Source organism: Bos indicus, chromosome 23 (assembly GCF_029378745.1).
Source record: "Bos indicus isolate NIAB-ARS_2022 breed Sahiwal x Tharparkar chromosome 23, NIAB-ARS_B.indTharparkar_mat_pri_1.0, whole genome shotgun sequence".
Taxonomy (NCBI): Eukaryota; Metazoa; Chordata; class Mammalia; order Artiodactyla; family Bovidae; genus Bos; species Bos indicus.
This window is the reverse complement of record NC_091782.1, coordinates 35,289,539-35,309,119: the sequence shown is the minus strand read 5'-3', so window position 1 is coordinate 35,309,119 and position 19,581 is coordinate 35,289,539. Positions and strand designations below refer to the sequence as shown.

Genomic DNA, 19,581 nt, shown 5'->3' with positions numbered 1-19,581 from the left:
GAGCCTTAAGACTGGGCCATCCGACAGTAAATGTTGGCATGTACATATGCAAAAAAAAAGTGATACAGGTATACTTAATATGAGAACATGCTCAAGATATAATATTAGGTGTGAAAATATATTTCCTTATATTTTCACAAATTTCTACAATAAGCATAATCCACTTTTATACTCTTGGAGAGAATCATTTTTTGCTTGTTTTGTTTCTAACTTTCCCATAAAGTAAACAAAATACTGTTTTATTAACAATAAACTCTCAGAGTGGACCTGTTCCCGGTGAACTGGTTTATAAAATTTGCTGTGTCTCCAAGCTTAGTGGGATAGGAGTTTTAAAAACACACCAAGTTACTTTCATGTGTGATTTTCAACAAATCTCTGAATGTGGATACTGTAAGCTGTATTTTGCATTCAGGGAGTTTAAAAGCAACTTCCCCCAAGGTAACCCAGGTTGCTATTAATGAGAAAAACAAATATTCAAACTCAGGTCCATCTGCCTCCAGAGCTCATAACTTTCCCTCAGTATGACATGGTCAAGGAGTGACACAGCTATTCATGAAAAAGTGAAGTTTCATGGCGGGTGACCTACCTTGAGTCGGGGCCCCCACCAGCAGCACTTGGGTCCGGGTCCCGTTCACCATCACGTGGCCACTAGACAGGGAGGTACCCAGTTTCCCCATTGCCTGTGAAATGCAGTAAGTCACTACAGTACAGCTGAGAAACTTTCTCTGTGGTGTCCACTTCGCTGGGGAGGGAGGGGGCCACCATACCTTGTCTCCGGAAATGGTAAACCAGCTTTGACAGATTGGCGGGAAATAGCCGTACACCCGTCCAGGGCTCTGTTTCTCATCACGAGTGCGGAACAAGTGGCCCTGACTGGAAGCAAGCACACTGGGCTTGGGTGCTGGGACACAGGATACCGCCCTGGGCAGGTGCTCAGGTCCAAGGAAAGATGACCCACATCTTCCCCACTCACGGCGCCCCCTCCACCCTATGCTACTGGTCCTTGTCATCGCTGTAGGGGAGCTTTCAGAATGAACCCCAATATCAAGGCTCTCCAGGTTAAGAGGTTCACATTCTACTTTCCAAATGACAAAATGGGGGGGGGTACCTCCTGTTATGGGCTGGATTGTGTTCCCCAAAATTCGTATGTTCAAATCCTAACCGCCAGTACCTCAGAATGTGATAGCATTTGGAGACAGGGTCTTTAAAGAGGTAATTAATTATGCTAAAATGAGGTCATCGTGGTGGGGCCCAGATCCAATATGACTAGTGTCCTCATAAGAAGAGGGAGAGACACCAGGGATCAATGCACAGAAAAGAGGCTGCATGAGACGCAGGGAGAAGGTTGTAAGTGACAGAGAGGCACCCTGGAAGATAGCAACCCCCTCACACCTTGATCTCAGATCTCTAATCTCCGAAACTGTGAGATCATCGATTCCTGCTGCTTAAGCCATCCAGACCACCCTAGCAAAATAACAGAGCTCTCTCGCTCAAACTTCTAAAAAGGAACATTTGCAACTTGACCCAGTCTTTGCTTTTCCTTGAAGGGTAGGACTTTCAGAGCCACTTCCTGTGAACCCCACATTCAGTGGGCTCCCCGGGCTTCAGGCACCCGGCTCCTGTGTCACTGGTCCCTGCACCCCACATCAGGTCTCACCTACTGGTGTCCTTCCAGGTCGGGCTTCCAGCCAGGAGCAAAGTCCTGTTGTTGACATTGACACCGTGAAGGGAGTACCCCAACCAAGCAAAGTCCTCCTCGCCTTTCACCATCCAGTTGGCAGCCTCCACATTCAGCTTTTCTGCACAAGACAAGCAGTGCCTTCTACTTTACGTGGAAAGACTACAGGAATGGGAAGAGTGGCCCTTTGTGCAGGATAATGAGAAATGGGTTCAGTGGGCTGTTTTTGCCACAACTCTTATGTGCCCCCCACACCTGTCCCCAGCGCCCCAGCATCAGAAATGGGACTCACACGTCATACGAAAAATACATTTCTAGAGCTAGCCTCTGTGGAATGGAGGGTGCTGTTTAAAAAGAGGACCTGTTGGGAATTTTTTTGGCAGTCCAGTGGTTAGGATGCTGTGTTCTCACCGCCGAGGATCTGGGTTCAATCCCTGGCTGAGGATTCCACAAACTGCGTGCACCCCACCCCACCAAAAAAGGCCTGTTGGACAGCTGGAGCATCACTGGGATGCTTGAGTGATACTTTTGAAGAATGCTTTTCATCCTTCCATTGAGACACTATGAGGGTAACTACTGCCCACCCCCCTCCCCCTGCTTTGGATCCAGGTCGACACACTGGATCCTTCTGTATAGTCAGTAACTCTGTCCACATCACTTGCTGGAACATCTGGAAGAGTGTTAGAGATTTCAGGTGAAACCACACACAACAAGGAAAATAGGACCAAAATCCGTATGCAAGAGAAGGCACCACAGACTAGAGCAGTGGGGATCTCCACCCATCCCACCCCCACCCTAGCAAGCACTACCTCGGCTGCTGTAACTGGAGCCAGAGTAAAATGCAGCCACAATTCCCTTCTGTTTCCCTCCACCTGGAGCAAAAGGGGAGCCAATCACCAGGTCCGGTTCACTATCTCCATTCACATCTGCCGCCAGGAGGGTCCAGCCCAAGTTACAGTAGGTATCCTGAAGAGAAAACGGGAACCCAACCACCTTTAATTCAGCCTTGAGGCAATTAGGATGTGGTGAGCTCTTGTTTTCTGTACCTGGTGAAGGTGGTCAACATACCTGGCAAGAGATGGTGACGTTGGGGGAAGAAGATAGTTGTCCTTGTTTGGAACCGAAGTAGACATACACTGCACCCTAGACAAGGACAAACCACAGCGTGATAGTGAGACCCGGGAATCTTAAATAAGAGCAAGACAAAGATGACTGAGGATGAAAGGAATCACCGTCAGAGCCCTGTAGGGTCAGGAGCTCAGTTACTGACTGAAGTCAGTGTCCAGTCCATTGCATCAGCCTCTTCCATCAGATTATTAAGAGTCAGTCCCCAAAGCAGAAACCGTCATTTTCATCATGGTCTCCCCCACATCTTGCTCTGGGTCTGCCGTCCATAATTGTTCACCATATTTGCAGAATGAGCTACTCAACTGCCCATGACCCTATCAAAGCCCAGCTCAGCTTCTGGCTCTTCCACGAAGCTCCACCACCACCACAACCCAGCCCATTACTTCTCTCAACACCAGTACATCTTGTCAGTATCACTCACTTGCCTTGGGACACAGGCCGTGCTGTTACTGTGTGATGAACCTGTTCCCATCTTACAACTTGCCTCTCTCCATCCCTCCTCCTTCTAGAATCATTTCCTTTCCATGGTGAGCTGAGGACTGAGTACACAGTGATGGATAAGACTAATCTCTACCCTCCCCAAAAGCTGGCCAAGGGGCAACTGTGACACTGCAGTGTGAGGAGCTACAAAGGGGCAGCGAGCACAGGACGACAGAATCCCCTGAACCAAGGTTTAGATCACACTTCCTCCAGGAAGTGATGCGTTACCTGCTACAGGGGGGAAAAATGGAAAAGGGGTTTTCCAGGTAGAAGGAACTAGATGAGCATGAGTCCTAACATGAGGGCGCCCGATGGGTCTGGATGACAAATTGTTCCCACGACTCAAGAGTTGACGAGACAGGGGAAGAGGTGAACCCGGTGGGAGAGGGTGACGAAGGGCTTTTGACTCCACAGCCACTCACGGTGCTCGGCTATGGTGAGGACTCAGGGGAGGAGAGCCCTGTGGGCCAGGATCTCTGCTCTCAGGGAGAAAAAGAGGGAATGTGCTGGATTCCATGCCTGAGAGGAAGGATCCAGGGACTCACCTCCCTGCCCCATGACAGGAAGCTGTGGATTAGCTGGAATTTTTGCCTCCCTTCACCATCTCTCAGCATCCCCAGGGGAGGAATGGAGGGAAGGAGAATGCAGGACCTGGTGGAATTGGAAAATCCCACCTGTGAAGCCAAACTGAGGCCAGTGAGGCAGGAACAGGATCTGCCAGGTAACCTGAGGTCACAGCAAGGGCCTGAATGGAGGGCCGGGATCATCTCCCCTCAAACACTGCCTGGCACCCCTTCTGCCTGCTTCTCTCCGGAGGCTCCATGGGCACCAGCCTCCACTCCCACTATCCTCCCCTCCCCACCAGCCTCCTTACTGTGTATGTGAGCTTCTCGGAGCCCACCGAGGGGGCTCCCACCGCCAGGTCAGGCACGCCATCCACGTTAAAGTCTAGCACAGCCACAGCCGAGCCAAATCGACCTGAGGGCTGAAGAGACACCAGTTACTCCCCCTGGGCCGAGCCACAACCTTCTGAAGAGCACACCTCACTCCCTGGGGACCCCATCGAGCACCCAGGACCGAGGAACAAGACTGTAGCCTGCTCGTAACACATCCATGACCCTCCAGATGGCTAGCTCACCCTAAAGATGTTTCTGGCACATCTGTCTGCCTCAAGGAGAAGAAAAGGTGCCGGAGAGAAGAATGTAGGTCCAAAAGAGACACAAATGTAAAGAACAGACTGTTGGACTCTGTGGAAGAAGGCGAGGGTAGGATGATTTGAGAGAATAGCATTGAAACATGTATATTAACATATGTGAAATAGATCGCCAGTCCAGGTTTGATGCATGAGGCAGGGTCCTCAGGGCTGGTGTACTGGGATGACCCTGAGAGATGATGGGGAACACATTTACACCCATGGCTGATTCATGTGAATGTATAGCAAAACCACCACAATATTATAAAGTAATTAGCCTCCAATTAAAATTAAAAAAAAAAAAAAAAGAGTATAGGTCCTTAAAAGTTCTAGGTTTTCAGAAAATGGTCTTGTGTATCCTTATTAAGGACTAGACTCCTCTTGGAAAGTACCCAAAATGATAATCACTTAACAGCAACTAATGTCTGTCTAATATTCAAGATGTTCTAGAGCTGTACTGACCGGTGCAGTATTCACTAGATAAATGTGGCTGTAACATTTAAATTACTTTAGTCAATTTTTCAGTTTCACTGGCCACATTCAAATGTTCAGAAATCAAAACACTTAGTAGCTCCTATACTGAACAGCACAGCTTTAAAGCATCTCCATCATTACCGAAGGGTCTATTGATTCTGCTGTAGACACTGTTCAAGCATTTTACATGGAATATTAGCCTCTAATTTCATGTTTTACAGATGGAAAATTCAGCCCATTCAGGTACCATTTTCTTCCAAGGTGGGTTTTCTAGATCTTCTATCTCCTGCTGTCTGGAATCAGCCTAGACATAAAGGTAACTGATGAGGTTCTCCTATCCTTTCACAGCTTATCTAGCAATGAAGAGTCTTGCACAAATGATGCTTGCTACATCACACACACACAGCCCAGAACCCACATCTCTTATTTGTTGGTTAATCTCTCTCTTATTTGTTGGTTAATCTCAGATGTGCAATGGCATCCGAGAACACAGCCCCTTTCTACCAGGTAGGGGGAGGTGGGGTGGGTACTTGATAAATGAGAAAGGATTGCCTGGAGATAGAAGCAAGCTGGGGCAGGTTGGGGACCCATAAGAAGGGGCCCCTGCCAGCTGAAAATAGGTTCATTTCATCAACACCAGCTCTACTAGCAAGCCCTCCTGCAGGGTAACTCATTCCAAGAAAAAGCATAGCATTCTAAAATAGGCAGATGCTTGATGGAATTCCAGCTGAGCTATTTCAAGTTCTAAAAGACGATGCTATTAAATTTTTTACTGCACTCAATATGCTAGCAAATTTGGAAAACTCAGTGCAGGCCACAGGACTGGAAAAGGTCAGTTTTCATTCCAATCCCAAAGAAAGGCAATGCCAAAGAATGTTCAAAATACCACACAATTGCACTCATCTCACACACTAGCAAAGTAATGCTCAAATTCTCCAAGTGAGGCTTCAATAGTACATGAACTGTGAACTTCTAGATGTTCAATCTGGGTTTAGCAAAGGCAGAGGAACCAGAGATCAAATTGCCAACATCCACTGGATCATAGAAGAAGCAAGACAGTTCCAGAAAAACATTTACTTCTGCTTTATTGACTATGCCAAAGCCTTTGACTGTGTGGATCACAACAAATTGGAAAATTCTTAAAGAAATAGGAATACCAGACCACCTTACTTGCCTCCTGAGAAATCCGTATGCAAGTCAAAAAGCAACATTTAGGACTCAACATGGAACAATGGACAGGTTCCAAATTGGGAAAGGAGTACATCAAGGCTGTATATTGTCACCCTGATTATTTAACTTATATGCAGAGTACATCATGCGAAATGCCAGGCTGGATGAAGCACAATCTGGAATCAAGACTGCCAGGAGGAATATTAATAACTTCAGATATGCAGACAACACCACCCTTATGGCAGAAAGCGAAGAACTGAAGAGCCTCTTGATGAAAGTGAAAGAGAAGAGTGAAAAAGTTGGCTTAAAACTCAACATTCAAAAAACGAAGATCATGGCATCTGGTCCCTTCACTTCCTGGCAAATAGATGGGGAAAAAAATGGAAACAATGACAGACTATTTTCTTGGTCTCCAAAATTACTGCAGATGGTGACTGCAGCCATGAAATTAAAAGACTCTTGCTCCTTGGAAGAAAAGCTACGACCAACCTAGACAGCATATTAAAAAGCAGAGACATTACTTTGCTGACAAAGGTCCATTTAGTCAAAGCTATGGTTTTTCCAGTAGTCATGTATGGATGTGAGAGCTGGACCATAATGAAAGCTGAGCTCCAAAAACTGATGCTTTTGAAGTGTGGTGTTGTGGAAGATGCTTGAGAGTCCCTTGAACTGCAAGGTGATCAAACCAGTCAATCCTAAAGGAAATCAACCCTGAATATTCATTGGAAGGACTGATGCTGAAATTGAAACTCCAATACTTTGGCCACCTGATGCAAAAAACAGACTCATTGGGGAAGGCCCTGATGCTGGGAAAGATTGAAGGCAGGAGGAGAAGGGGACAACAGAGGATGAGATTGGTTGGATGGCATCACCAACTCAATGGTCATGAGTTGGAGCAAGCTCTAGGAGTTGGTGATGGACAGGGAGGCCTGGTGTGCTGTAGTCCATTGGGTCACAAAGAGTCAGATACAACTGAGCAACTGAACTGAATTTGAGATATCTATCTTAATCTTCCATTTTATAGATAAGGACCAGAAAGGTTAACTGCAGACCAAGAATGATGGCTACAAGATTCCCATCTTGTAATTCCCATCTCGCATGCCATATGCGGCATCTTCCCCATTACTTAAGGACACTGGGAGACAAAGGGATGGAGTTACCTCCTTCCTCACTCCAAGGATCTTGGATGGAGTTTCCCATCCACAGGAAGCAGCTGCTTCTCTTACTCCTTGTCTACAGGAGCCCAAAGGATTATACTTTACACCACAGTCTGACAGGGGAATGGCTTGGTGAAGAAGAAAGAAGTAACAGGAATGGGTTAATTTATTTTGGAACTTTTTCATGTGGTGTCAGAAGGGCCCAGAAAATGCTGTCCCTGTCCCTCTGGGACTGTGTGATCACGTACTCTGCCATCAACTTAGTAACACCTCTTGGACTCAGGGGCTCCTTCCATCAGAGCTTAAAGTGAAAGTGAAGTCACTCAGTCCTGTCCAACTCTTTGCAACCCCATAGACTGTAGCCTGCCAGGCTCTTCCATGCATGGGATTTTCCAGGCAAGAATACTGGAGTGGGTCGCTGTTTCCTTCTCCAGGAGATCTTCTCAACCCAGGGATCGAACCTGGGTCTCCTATACTGCAGGCAGACTCTTTATCATCTGAGCCACCAGGGAAGACCTATCAGAGCTTAAACTAGATTATAAACCACTGGACTTTTCATTATTTAAAGTATGTTCAGGAGCACCATCCTATTTTTTCACACCATTAACTCCACAATGAAAGGTTTAGTGGGGTGTCTGGGACAAGTAAAAGTCTGACCCCCAACTCCCCTGATGCTTGACATTTGGAGTCTGCAGTGCCACCAAAGACCCCACACTCATCTGTGGTGGGTAACAGAGCTCAATCAGCCCCTCCTTACTTATCCCTCACGTAAGGACGAATACCAATCATGTCCAGGAGGAAAACCCTCCAGGTCTCTAGTGCTTCCAAGAGGAACTCATGCTGCCTTCATGTGGAACATCTATCTGTACAGTCACTGTGGGATTTTTCTGGTAATGAATAACCACTTAACACAAAGGAATAAAATCTGACCAAAGTCTAGAGTTTAGTTAATAGTAATTGACCAGTGTTGGTCTCCTAATTTGGACAAGAATGCCATAATTATGTAAGATGTTAACACAGGGAAAACTGGGTCGAGGGTACATGGGGACTCTCTGGACTGTCTTTACAACTTTTCTGTGAATTTAAAATTCTTCCAAGAGGACTTCCCTGGTGGTCCAGTGGTTAAGAATCCACCTGCCAATACAGGAGACATGGGTTCAATTTCTGCTCCAAGAAGATTCCACATGCTGTGAAGCAACATGTTGCTTAGTTGAGAAGATCCCTTGGAGAAGGAAACAGCAACACGTGTAACCCACGTGCTACAACTACTGCAGCTCGTGCCCCCCAGAGCCCGTCTCTCCAACAAGAGATGCACGCATGTGTCTGCCTCTTTGCAATCGCATGGATTATAGCCCATGAGACTCCTCTGTCTATGGAATTTTCCAGGTAAGAATACTGGAGTGGGTTGCCATTTCTTCCTTCAGGGGATCTTCCCAACCCAAGGATTGAACCCACGTCTCCTGCGATGGCAGGCAGATTCTTTACCACTGAGCTACCTGGGAAGCTCCACAATGAGAAGTCCACACACCTCACCTAGAGAGTAGACACCTCTCACTGCAACTAGAGGAAGCCCCTCCACAGCAATGAAGCTCCAGCACAACCAAAAATAAATGTTTTTAAATTTTTTAAATAAAATTCTTACAAGATAAAAAAACAATTTATATTAAAAAAAAAAACACCCCAACAAAACAAAACAAGGTTTTGTATTATCATATTATCAAGACATCACATCCTGATTGGTTATTCAAAGGCACTCGATAGTATGGGTGTTTAGGAAGGTGTCGGACAAACCATTAAAAGATAGAGAGACAATGAGATCAATGAAGTGAACATGCTTTTCAAAATAAAAGTCACTACACAGATGCAGGCCCCTGGCTGTTTGTTACTATCATTGTTCTCGCCATTGGACATTTATCCTGGAGAGTGTGCCGGGAAAGGCTGGCAGTGGCTTATCAACTTTGAAAGGGAAAATGTGAGATGCGGCCTCACCTGGAAACCCTCCAGGATCCCGTGGGCCTCCTTGTCCAGGTCCAGGTCGACAGGGGGCAAGCCCAGGTCATTGCCATAGATGAGGTACACGCGCCCCATGTGAATGCGGCCTGGGTGGCTGTAGCCAGGGGCACCCACCACCAGGTCACCGTATCCATCCTGGTTGAGATCAGCTGAAGTCATTGCCCTGTAAGAAGAAGAGAGAACCCACGGCAGTGCTACTGAGAGCTCTGGGCAGAACTGTCTCCTGTTCCTTTCTAGATTTTAGAATTTAACTTCCTCTCATTGGTTTTTCCATCCAAAAATATTCAGAGGTTATATTCACTTCTGAGGTTATATTGTTTGTGGGATTCAGTCTTGTTCTCCGGAGGAAAAAAACAAAAGACGAAATTGGACAAATCAAGGCCTCGGAGCATTTCTGGACCATAGAACCTGAACACACAAAAAACACCCTCACAAAGCTTCTTGTTCTACATGCAAAACCCAGAGCAGACAAAGCACAATTCCAGGCTCCACCTGAGAACAGAGAAGAAACTCACCTCGAGCCAGTGACACAGATCGTTTTACAATTGGCTCGATGCAGCTCAGTTTGTCAGCTGATCAAAGACAAGTTTGTGGTAAGTAGACCATTTTATTTCTACCATAGCTACACAGAGTGCCTTATATTGGAAAAAATTAAAGAGACTTAGTGGATGTTTCTAAATAAGAGTCTATGACCTGCTGGTTAAAGAGAGGGACAAACTGAGTCAATTGTTCAAATGTCTCATTTGGGGCTGGAATGACCAAGTCATGTATTTATTTTGGCTCTGATGGCCACATAAAGAATAAATAGCAGGGACTGCTCTGGTGGTTCAGTGTTTAGGACTCCACCTGCCAATGCAGGGGACATGAGTTCGATCCCTGGTCCCAGAAGATTCCATAGGCTGCAGGGCAACTAAGCCAGTGCACCACAACTACTAAGCCTGCATGCTGCAACCACTGAAGCTCCCGTGCCTAGAGCCCCTGCTCTGCAACAAGAGAAGCCAGTGTAATGAGAAGCCCACACACCACAACAAAGAGCAGCCGCACTTGCCGCAACTAGAGAAAGCCTATGAAGACCGAGTGCAACCAAAAATAATTTTTTTAAAAACAAGAAACAGCAGAACAGAGGAAAAAGAGAAGAGCAGTTTCTAACGGGTGTGACGCCTGTTGGATGGGGTCAGACACACACCATGGAGACACTGCTGGTCTGTATTCTCAAGGTGGGACCCTGGCCAGTAATGGCCCCCGAGAAGGAGCTCTGTGCTGCACCCCTGTCCATGTGGCAAAGAGCCCAGCAGAAGGCCCTCATTTGGATTTTCAGGAAGGCGGCCAAGAAGAACCATTCATTATTCACAAATGAACAGCCAGTTAAGACAGCACTCACCCCCCATTCCTTGTGCTGAAGCTGAATACATTAGCAGCCTGAAGAGGAAGGGCTGTTGGTTTATTGTTCCAAGGAAATTGCAATGTTATTTGTATTTTAAAAGTGTGATTTTTAAAAATACATTTTATAAAAACCTCCAAAAAAAACAGTCACTTTTACATCCTTGGGCTGTTTGGTTGTGAAACAGAGTCCCCCTAAAACAAAGCTCCCTTATCAAGTTTATGATTAATCTCTCTATCCAAACCTTTATTCCCTTTTTTGTGCCCTCTGACCTCAATCCTGTGCTAACTGAACACTAATCAACCAGAGTAAGATGACTAAAACTACTATTGTCCATAACACTGTTAATGTACTGTAATTGATGTTGTAGATGTCATCATTAACGTACAAACACAGCTTGTTTCTTCAGGGCAGGATAAGCTAACAGATCCCCAAACCACGGACCACCTGGCCAGAGAATTGCAAACCAGAAACATCCTAACCCCTGAAATTATGATTAAGAAATGTCACAGGCTGTTGATCCCAGCTTCCTTGGTCTTCCCCTTTAAAACACTCTAACTCAGAGACCAAATTGGAGTGGACCTGAGGCTTATCCCCATCGCCCTTGCTTGGTGCCCTGCAATAAACGCTGTGCTTTCCTTCGCCACCACCTGCTGTCAGTACACTGACTTTGCTATGCAGCAGGTGATGGAAGCCTAAGTTGAGTTTGGTAACAGTTGTTCTTTAAAAATCAGAGGAATCCCTAAAATTCTCTTTATTATTGTGGTGTCCCAGGCTTTTGCCTTATGAAGTTATAATAGTCCTGTCAGTATAATAGCCACCCACTTTTATCCTAATGTCATTAGACGCCCAAAAACGTGTAATAATCTATCTCCAAAAAACACTGAAGTTTTAAAAATATTCTATAATGTAATAGTTTATTGCTGTGGTTATTTAATAAAGTCAAACTTCCTTATATTTAAACATGTTTTTTGGTCAGAATGACAATCATCAAAAAGTCTACAAATAATAAATGCTGGAGAGGGTGTGGAGAAAAGGGGACCCTCTTACACTGTTGATGGGAATGTAAATTGATACAGCCACTATGGAAGACAGTATGGAGATTCCTTAAAAAACTAGGAATAAAACCACCATATGACCCAGTAATCCCACTCCTAGGCATATATCCTGAGGAAACCAAAACTGAAAAAACATGTACCCCAATGTTCATTGCAGCACTATGTAATAGCTAGAACATGGAAGCAACCTAGATGTCCATAGACAGATGAATGGATAAAGAAGTTGTGGTACATATGCACAATAGAATATTACCCAGCCATAAAAAGGAATGCATTTGAATCAGTTTTAATGAAGTGGATGAACCTATTATACATTAGATAGGATGAGCCTATTATACAGAGTAAGTCAGAAAGAGAAAGATAAATATCGTATACTAACACATACATACAGACTCTAGAAAGATGGCACCAAAGAATTTTTTGCAGGGCAGCAATGGAGAAACAGACATAGAAAACAGACCTATGGACACGGGGAGAGGGGAGGAAAGGGTGAGATGTATGGAGAGAGTAACATGGAAACTTACATTACCATATGTAAAATAGATAGCCAATGGGAATTTCCTGTATGTCTCAGGGAACTCAAACAGAGGCTTTGTATCAACCTAGAGGGGTGGGATGCGGAGGGAGATGGGAGGGAGGTTCAAGAAGGAGGGGACATATGTATACCTAAGGCTGATTCATGTAGAGGTTTGACAGAAAACAATAAAATTCTGTAAAGCAATTACCCTCAATTAAAAAATAAATAATTTTTTTTAATCAAGGTTTAACAAAAAAACATTTTTGAGCAATTTTAAGGAGATAGTTTTATCTTTACCATAAATTAAGCAATAAATTCATGTTTTTGTTGATAAACTGATTGGAAAATGAAGTGTTAACAGGCACCATGTTAAATACTTGCGAGTGACTGCTTGAAATTAATAGTGATGAAAACGTTCAGGAATTAGATACACTCATACCTACCAACCAAGCCTTGTGTAGGGAAATGACAAGTAGTAAGATGCTGAGGGGCTAGAAACATGTGTCAGTGGCTGAGAGCTGCCAATAAACATCTCCCGTATACTCCTCTCCAAAGACTTGTACATGAAGGATAAGGAATCCTGAAATTAAATGATTACAGACAGAAAAAGACATAGCATAATCAACAAAGCTACCACTTCATGTCATAGACTTTAAGAAATAAGTTTGAGGTTTTTTTAACATCTATTTATTTATTTGGCTGCACTGGGTCCCAGTTGGGGCACACAGGATCTTCAGTCTTCATTGCAGCACGTGGGTCTTTTAGTTGCATCATCTGAACTCTTAGTTGTGGTATGTGGGACCCAGCCCCCTGACTAGGGATCAGGCCCAGGCCCCTGGGAGCACAGAGTCCCAGCCACTGGACCACCAGGGAAGTCCTAAGAAACAAGTTTTCACAAGTGCTGAAAAATAACTTATTGACTCCTATCAACATGTAAGGAGACTTAAGACTGGAAATTAGGAGAGTGAAATCATACCCGCAATATATGCTCAGGGATGGGAGTTCTAGCCTAAAGGTCAGGACCATCACGAGAAGAAAGAGTCAGTTGAGATTAACCTGAACCAACCAAGTTAGGATAGTCTATTAATGTGCAGGATGTAACCAAACAAAATAATTGTTAAAAAATTAAAATTTTTAGAAGGTAAGTCCACTCAAATCTAGAACTATACATATATTTGTGTATATATATATCCACCTTTTCTCCCCACAAACAAATGAACTGGAATGCCACCATGATGCCAGAAACCCTCCCAACCATATTCAGATTGAGAGGCTGCTAGATTTGCTTTGAGTCCCAAGAAGCTGGGAAGGCATGAGGGGCTGGAAGCTGTGTGCAAGAGAAATGCGGGGACAGCAAGGCCCCCAGCTTAGGGTGCCGAATTGTTCTTAGTGTGGTTACTGCAGACACACACATACAAGAGTGGGCCCAAGCAAACTGGCCAGGCACTAGATCCATCCAAGTTCAGGGAACACAACTCGAAATCCACCCCAAGTGACATAAGATAAATGAGAACTGTCGGCTGCCCCAGAGCAGGTTCAGCTCAGAGCTGTGGGGAGCCCTGGACGCCCAGGCTCCAGAGAAGCACAGCTTAGAAGGGCCCTGTAGGAAGGGACTCAGCCTTCTGTTTTTCCAGTCTAACCTCTCTGGCAGGTCGCCCCCGGATTGCTCACCTGAGGCCCACTTTTGGCTTCCTCTTTCATTCAGAAATAGCCATACCAGGCATCACGCCAGGCCTTGGGAATGTAAACTCCTTCTCTTACACAACTTTTCCTTTTGTGAAGGAGACAGATACAAATAATTGCAGCATGCGTGATGTGTGTTTGGACAGAGCTTCCTGGTCTAAGTCTTGGTACATCATTTGCAGAACTCATTGCAAAATGAAAATGCAGAGCTGCTTGTTCAAAAGTTATTAAGAATTTGACCCTCCTCCACTGCTGGTGAGAATGAAAACGGATACAACCACTATGGAGACAAGTATGCAGTTTCCTCAGAAAACTAAAAATGGATTTATTATATGATCCAATAATCCCACTCCTGGGCAAATATCCAGAGAAAACCATGAATTCAGAAAAATACATGCACACCAATATTCATTGCAGCACTATTTACAATAGCCAAGATATGGAAGTAACCTAAATGTCCATCAACAGAAGAATGAACAAAGAAGATGTGGTGTGTGTGTATATATATATTTACACACACACACACACACACACACACACACACCAGAATACTACTCAGCCATAAAAAAGAACAATATAATGTTATTTGCAGCCAGATGGATGGACCTAGAGATTATCATACAAAGTGAAATAAATCAGACAGAGAAAAACAAATAACATATCATAAGTGGAATCTTCAAAAAATGATACAGGGAACTTATTTACAAAACAGAGACTAACAGACTTTGAAAACAAACTTACGGTTACCAGAGGGGAAACAGTGTGGGAGAGAAAATTAAGAGTTTGGAATCAACCCATACCCACTGCTATGTATAAAATAGATCATCAACAAGGACCTACTCTAGAGCACAGGGAACTCAATACTCTGTAACAATCTACACAGGAAAAGAATTTGAAAAAGAAGGGCTATATATGTATATGTATAACTAAATCACTTAGCCATACACCTGAAAGGAGCACAACATTGTAAGTCAACTATACTTCAGTACAAAATAAAATTTAAATTTAAAAAAGGTAAGAATGTTAAGGCAATAACAGCAGAACATTAAACCAAATATGGGGAGGGACTTCCCTGGTAGTCCAGTAGCTAAGACTCCATGATCCCAATGTAGGGGGCATCAGTTCAATCCCTGGTCAGGGAACTAGATCCCACATGCTGCAATTAAGATCGAGTGCAGCCAAATAAACAAATATTTTAAAACTTTAAAATGAGTAAATAAACCAAGTAGGCGGCCCTTCTAAGCATGACGAAGGGTACCTTCTACATGACTGCACAGGCGGCGCACCGTGAAGCAGGCTCTATGGGGCCCTCACCCAGGTCACAAAATCATTTAAACCCTTCTCTACAATCTGATGCCGATTCCCCTTCCTGACTCTCGCAAGTACTTTGATTCCTTGTCTTGTGTTCCGGGCAAATAAGACTGCTCAAATTTCCAAACATCCTGAAACTTTCCTAACCCATTACCAGAAATACATGCTCAGTGACGAAAAACTATTAGTTGGCTACTATTTAAGGCCTAACTCAGATTCCAGCTTCTGCATGAAACCTTCTCTGATGACAGTTACATAATATTTTTTTAATCTGAGAGGCTGTGTCTCTCCTCCCACCAACCATGGTATAGTTGCATCTTACTCAGAAATGGTTAATTTTGTATTTATCACCCCATTAGACTAAAATTTTCTAAACATCAGAGACTATTTCCCTTTCATCTTCTATCGCCCCAGCAGAATGGCTGACACTTAAGATGATCTCATGGAGGAACTGGATAGGCAGTGGCATTCCCTTGGTGTGGGGCGTTGCACTATGAGCCTGCAATACTGCTGACACATTTTGCACCAAGGACAGAGCAGGAGTGACCCAAGGGCCACCTTGAGCTCCACTGGGCTTTCCAAAGGCCACTGAGGTTCAGACCTTCGACATAGGATGTCTCCAGAACAAACCAGACTTGAAGACCAAGGATACTTGTGAGCCTGGCTCATGCCCAGATGACTTTCACTGAACGATTAAACAGCCAGTGATCCTACAAAATGCAGTATCACAGGAAGCAGAATGTACCTCTCCATTAAAAGCAGAAAATTCTTACCATGGTCCAGGAATCCACACTAAAGAACACTCCTCTTTTGGTATAGTTTATATGCTTTCCAATATTTTTAGTTAGGGCTGCAGTCACATTTTTATGAAAACCATTTTTCTGTACTTTTGAGCTGTTAGAAAGAGAGAGGAATGAAATAGTTAAGACTGAGGAAACAGCAACTCACCCTTATTCAGGGTGAATTGAAGATGTAATTAAGTTAACCCCAGGTTAAAATGTCATAAAATTTTAACATCTGCAAGTTGAAGAAACAGCAACACAAAAAGCAAAATTTTAGAAAAACTTCTATAGGATATTCCACAACACCTTTTAATAAACCCATTTCCAAGGTTGAAAAAGCCAGTCCTTACAAAAATATTTTCTATAGCTTCAAAGTTCTATAAGTGTATGAGTTTGAATTCTTTCCAGATTACTAAAAAAAAAATCAGAAGTTAAATCAACATTTCATATTAATGGCCCAGAAATGGTCATAGCTATTCAGGAAACTGGTATGCAAGTGGACTGATTTTGCTTTAAAGACATGGGAGAATTAATTATACAATAAAAATACATTTTTAAATCCTATGTTTTCACAAGTCTACATATCAGATCCCTAAAAAGCCAGGCAGGTTTCAGAAATGCTTACAGATGGGCCACAGATGAACAAAGAGGGCCTAAGACATCAGCCAGTGTAGGGACCCCAACAATCTAGAGTTCTTAAACCCAACCTAAAGACATTCAGTTATATTAAAACAAAACTTGCCTGATTCGAATAACTTAAACAGTATGGGCTTCCCTGAACTGTTTTTTGTACACTTTCAATTCTCTTGAAGCTCTGAACTCTCTCCTTAGCATCTTTTATGGCAATGATTTTCTTTTTGAGTATCTAACACTTGCTCGCCCTTAAATATCTTGGCCGAAGCATCAACTCTTCACAGGAAGTCTCCTGTGACTGAGTTAGGACACTCTGTGGTACATCATGAGAGCCCAGTGCTTGCCCTTCCTAACGCTCAAGGGTACTGACAAGTTCTCGTTCAGTGACCATCTGGCCACCCACCAGGCCATCCATCCTCTGAGAGCAGAAGCTGTTTCTGTCTTGTTCACAATGAGGTCTCTAAATGCCTAAACTAGTTCCTGGTACCTAATGATGAGGAAATATTATAATTTGTACTATCTTATTAGTAATATAGTATCTATAGGATTAATATAGTTATTAAATGCATGAATAAATGGTTGGTACCCAACTCCAGCAGGGAGTACCACCTCATAGAATACAAATCAGACCCTCTGGCTCTTTTCCTCAGAAACTAACTGAAAGGGCTTCTCCCCACCAGTATCATTGATGGGAAGAATATGGTCAGTAATGGCAATAATGGTGAAGATGATAATATGATTAGCTATCATTTACTAGTTAGTGAGCAGCTTAGTAATGTGGTTTGCTAAGTTGTGTCCAGCTCTTTTGCAACCCCATGGATTGTAGCCCATCAGCCTCTTCTGTCCGTGGGATTTCCCAGGCAAAAATACTGGAGTGGGTTGCCACTTCCTTCTCCAAGGGATCTTCCTGATCCAGGGCTCAAACCCACATCTCCTGCACCTCCTGCACTGGCATGCAGGTTCTTCACCACTGGCACCACCTCGGAAGCCCTACTAAGGTGGTAATTGCTTTCTATCCATTCACGCACATACCACAACTCTGGGAGTATGGATATGTATTTTTTCCAGTTTTCCAGAGGAAGCTGAAGCTCAAAAAATAATTAGGCAACTTGTTTAAAAATCACACAATGGCAGCCCCGGAGCTGGAACCTCTGTCTACAAAGCCCATGTTTTCAGAGTCTACTGAGCACCCCTCTGAGTGAGATGCTCTTTTTCTGTGAGTCATTTGGGAATCCACTTACCCATGGGTGTTGTTTTGTTGACCGCCACATGTGATGAACAGAGGGTTCTCAGGGAGGTTGCAGTTACTGGGGAAAATAGTCAAACGAGTTAGGTGTTTTTCTACCTTCTGTTCAAGCATGAATTTTTCTGAGAATCAGTGTCACATTTCAAGCCACCTCCCCAAAGTCTTAGAATAGAGGTGTTTATGACTTAGCCAGACAGGACTGGTGAAGGGCCTGAGTCCTACTTAATAAGGGTAGATAAGCAGGTGGTGCCATGGTAACACAGACCACCCCAAACCACTGGTCACCCCCAGACTCAGCTTCCCACTTCCCTCCCAATTCCATCTGCTGAGTTCTCCCTGCTGACAGGAACCATCTCAGAGTTAGAGACTGAAAGAAAATCACTCCCAACTGTGTCACCTTCTGCCCATTGATGTTTGGTGTTATAATTTCTCAGTCTCATTCCTTTCAAAGCTAAAATTTTTTAAATTGCCTGGTGGGGATTTCCCTGGCTAACACTTCACACTCCCTGTGCAGGGGGCCTGGGGTCGATCCCTGGTTGGGGAACTAGATCCCACATGCTGCAACTATGATCAAAGATCCTGGGTGCCACAACTAAGACCAGTGCAGCCAAATAAATGTTTTTTTTAATTTTTAAAATAAAATTTCCTGGTATTCCAGTGGCTAGGACTCTGCACTTTCATTGCCGTGTGCCCAGGTTCCATCCCTGGTTGGGGAACTAAGATACCATAAAGCCACTGGGCACAGCCAAAAAATCAAATAAAATAGCTGCAGTGCCTCTAACCTTTGCTTTAATAAAAATTAAAAACAAAAATTTACAAACTCAATAATTAAGTAGGTAACTAAGTCTGCCTTTTTACAAGTAAAAAGGCTCTGATAGAATGTAAGACGTGAACTTTCTCCCTAACACTGAACAGACACACTAAGAGAGCGGGGATTACATAAGAGTTTATTCTAGGATGAAGACTATTTGGAGGGAGAGGAAGACTGGAAAATCCCCTGGACAGAGGAGCTGCCACAGACCCTCTTTCCCCCTGCTGGCTGATGCTTAAGCTGTCCTTTCCCTGCAGGAGTTCTGTCTACGGTAGTCCCTATCCAGACCCGGCCCTACCCTGCCCAGTTCAGCAGCATGGGAGGGGCTCCATCCTGAGTGGTGTGGTTGGAAATGGGTTCTGAGAGAACCTCGGCTCCTTCAGACCATGAACAGATGCTGTGAGAGCCGAAATGTCTAATGTTGCAGTTGGAACTGGGGACAAGACTCGTCTACCCTGGTCTGCATCTGAGTCTCTGGTTGACATTCATCCTGGGTGTGCTGGGACAGAGCAGAAAAGGAGCTGGAGGTTGAGATGCTCTCCCATTGGGGCTGCATGTCAGATTCCAACAGAAGGCTGCGCCTTACAAATGCCTTCATTTCCGACTTTCTTTTGGAGTATGGGGCTTAAGTGAAATGCCCTCTGAAACCCTGGAGCCCTGAGTGCTCAATCAGGGTGGAGAGGAAGATGGCCATATCCACTGCTGGAGCATGGGGAGGTGGGCACCCCAGCCCACAGCATGAGGTCTCCCAAAAGAAACAGATGTTGCACAGCTGGGGAAGCAGATTCCTTCTCACCTGAGCCATTTCTCCCAGGTCATGAACTTGGCAAAATCTACCTCTCCATCCCTAGGACAGGAGAGACATCA

General features: G+C 44.3%; 1 protein-coding gene across 2 annotated transcripts in view; it reads right to left on the bottom strand.

Annotated features, from left to right (window-relative positions):
• GPLD1 (glycosylphosphatidylinositol specific phospholipase D1) overlaps positions 1 to 19,581 on the bottom strand; it is a 51,764-nt gene that overhangs the window by 7,004 nt on the left and 25,179 nt on the right. For both annotated transcript variants that reach the window (XM_019986207.2, XM_019986208.2), the window contains 10 exons: positions 17,899 to 17,964; positions 16,016 to 16,136; positions 12,692 to 12,828; positions 9,269 to 9,455; positions 4,161 to 4,271; positions 2,747 to 2,821; positions 2,488 to 2,644; positions 1,658 to 1,799; positions 768 to 873; positions 587 to 680 (listed from right to left, as the gene is read on the bottom strand). In XM_019986207.2, the coding sequence (XP_019841766.2) occupies positions 587 to 680; positions 768 to 873; positions 1,658 to 1,799; positions 2,488 to 2,644; positions 2,747 to 2,821; positions 4,161 to 4,271; positions 9,269 to 9,455; positions 12,692 to 12,828; positions 16,016 to 16,136; positions 17,899 to 17,964 (1,196 nt within the window). The remainder of the gene's footprint in view (positions 1 to 586; positions 681 to 767; positions 874 to 1,657; positions 1,800 to 2,487; positions 2,645 to 2,746; positions 2,822 to 4,160; positions 4,272 to 9,268; positions 9,456 to 12,691; positions 12,829 to 16,015; positions 16,137 to 17,898; positions 17,965 to 19,581) is intronic.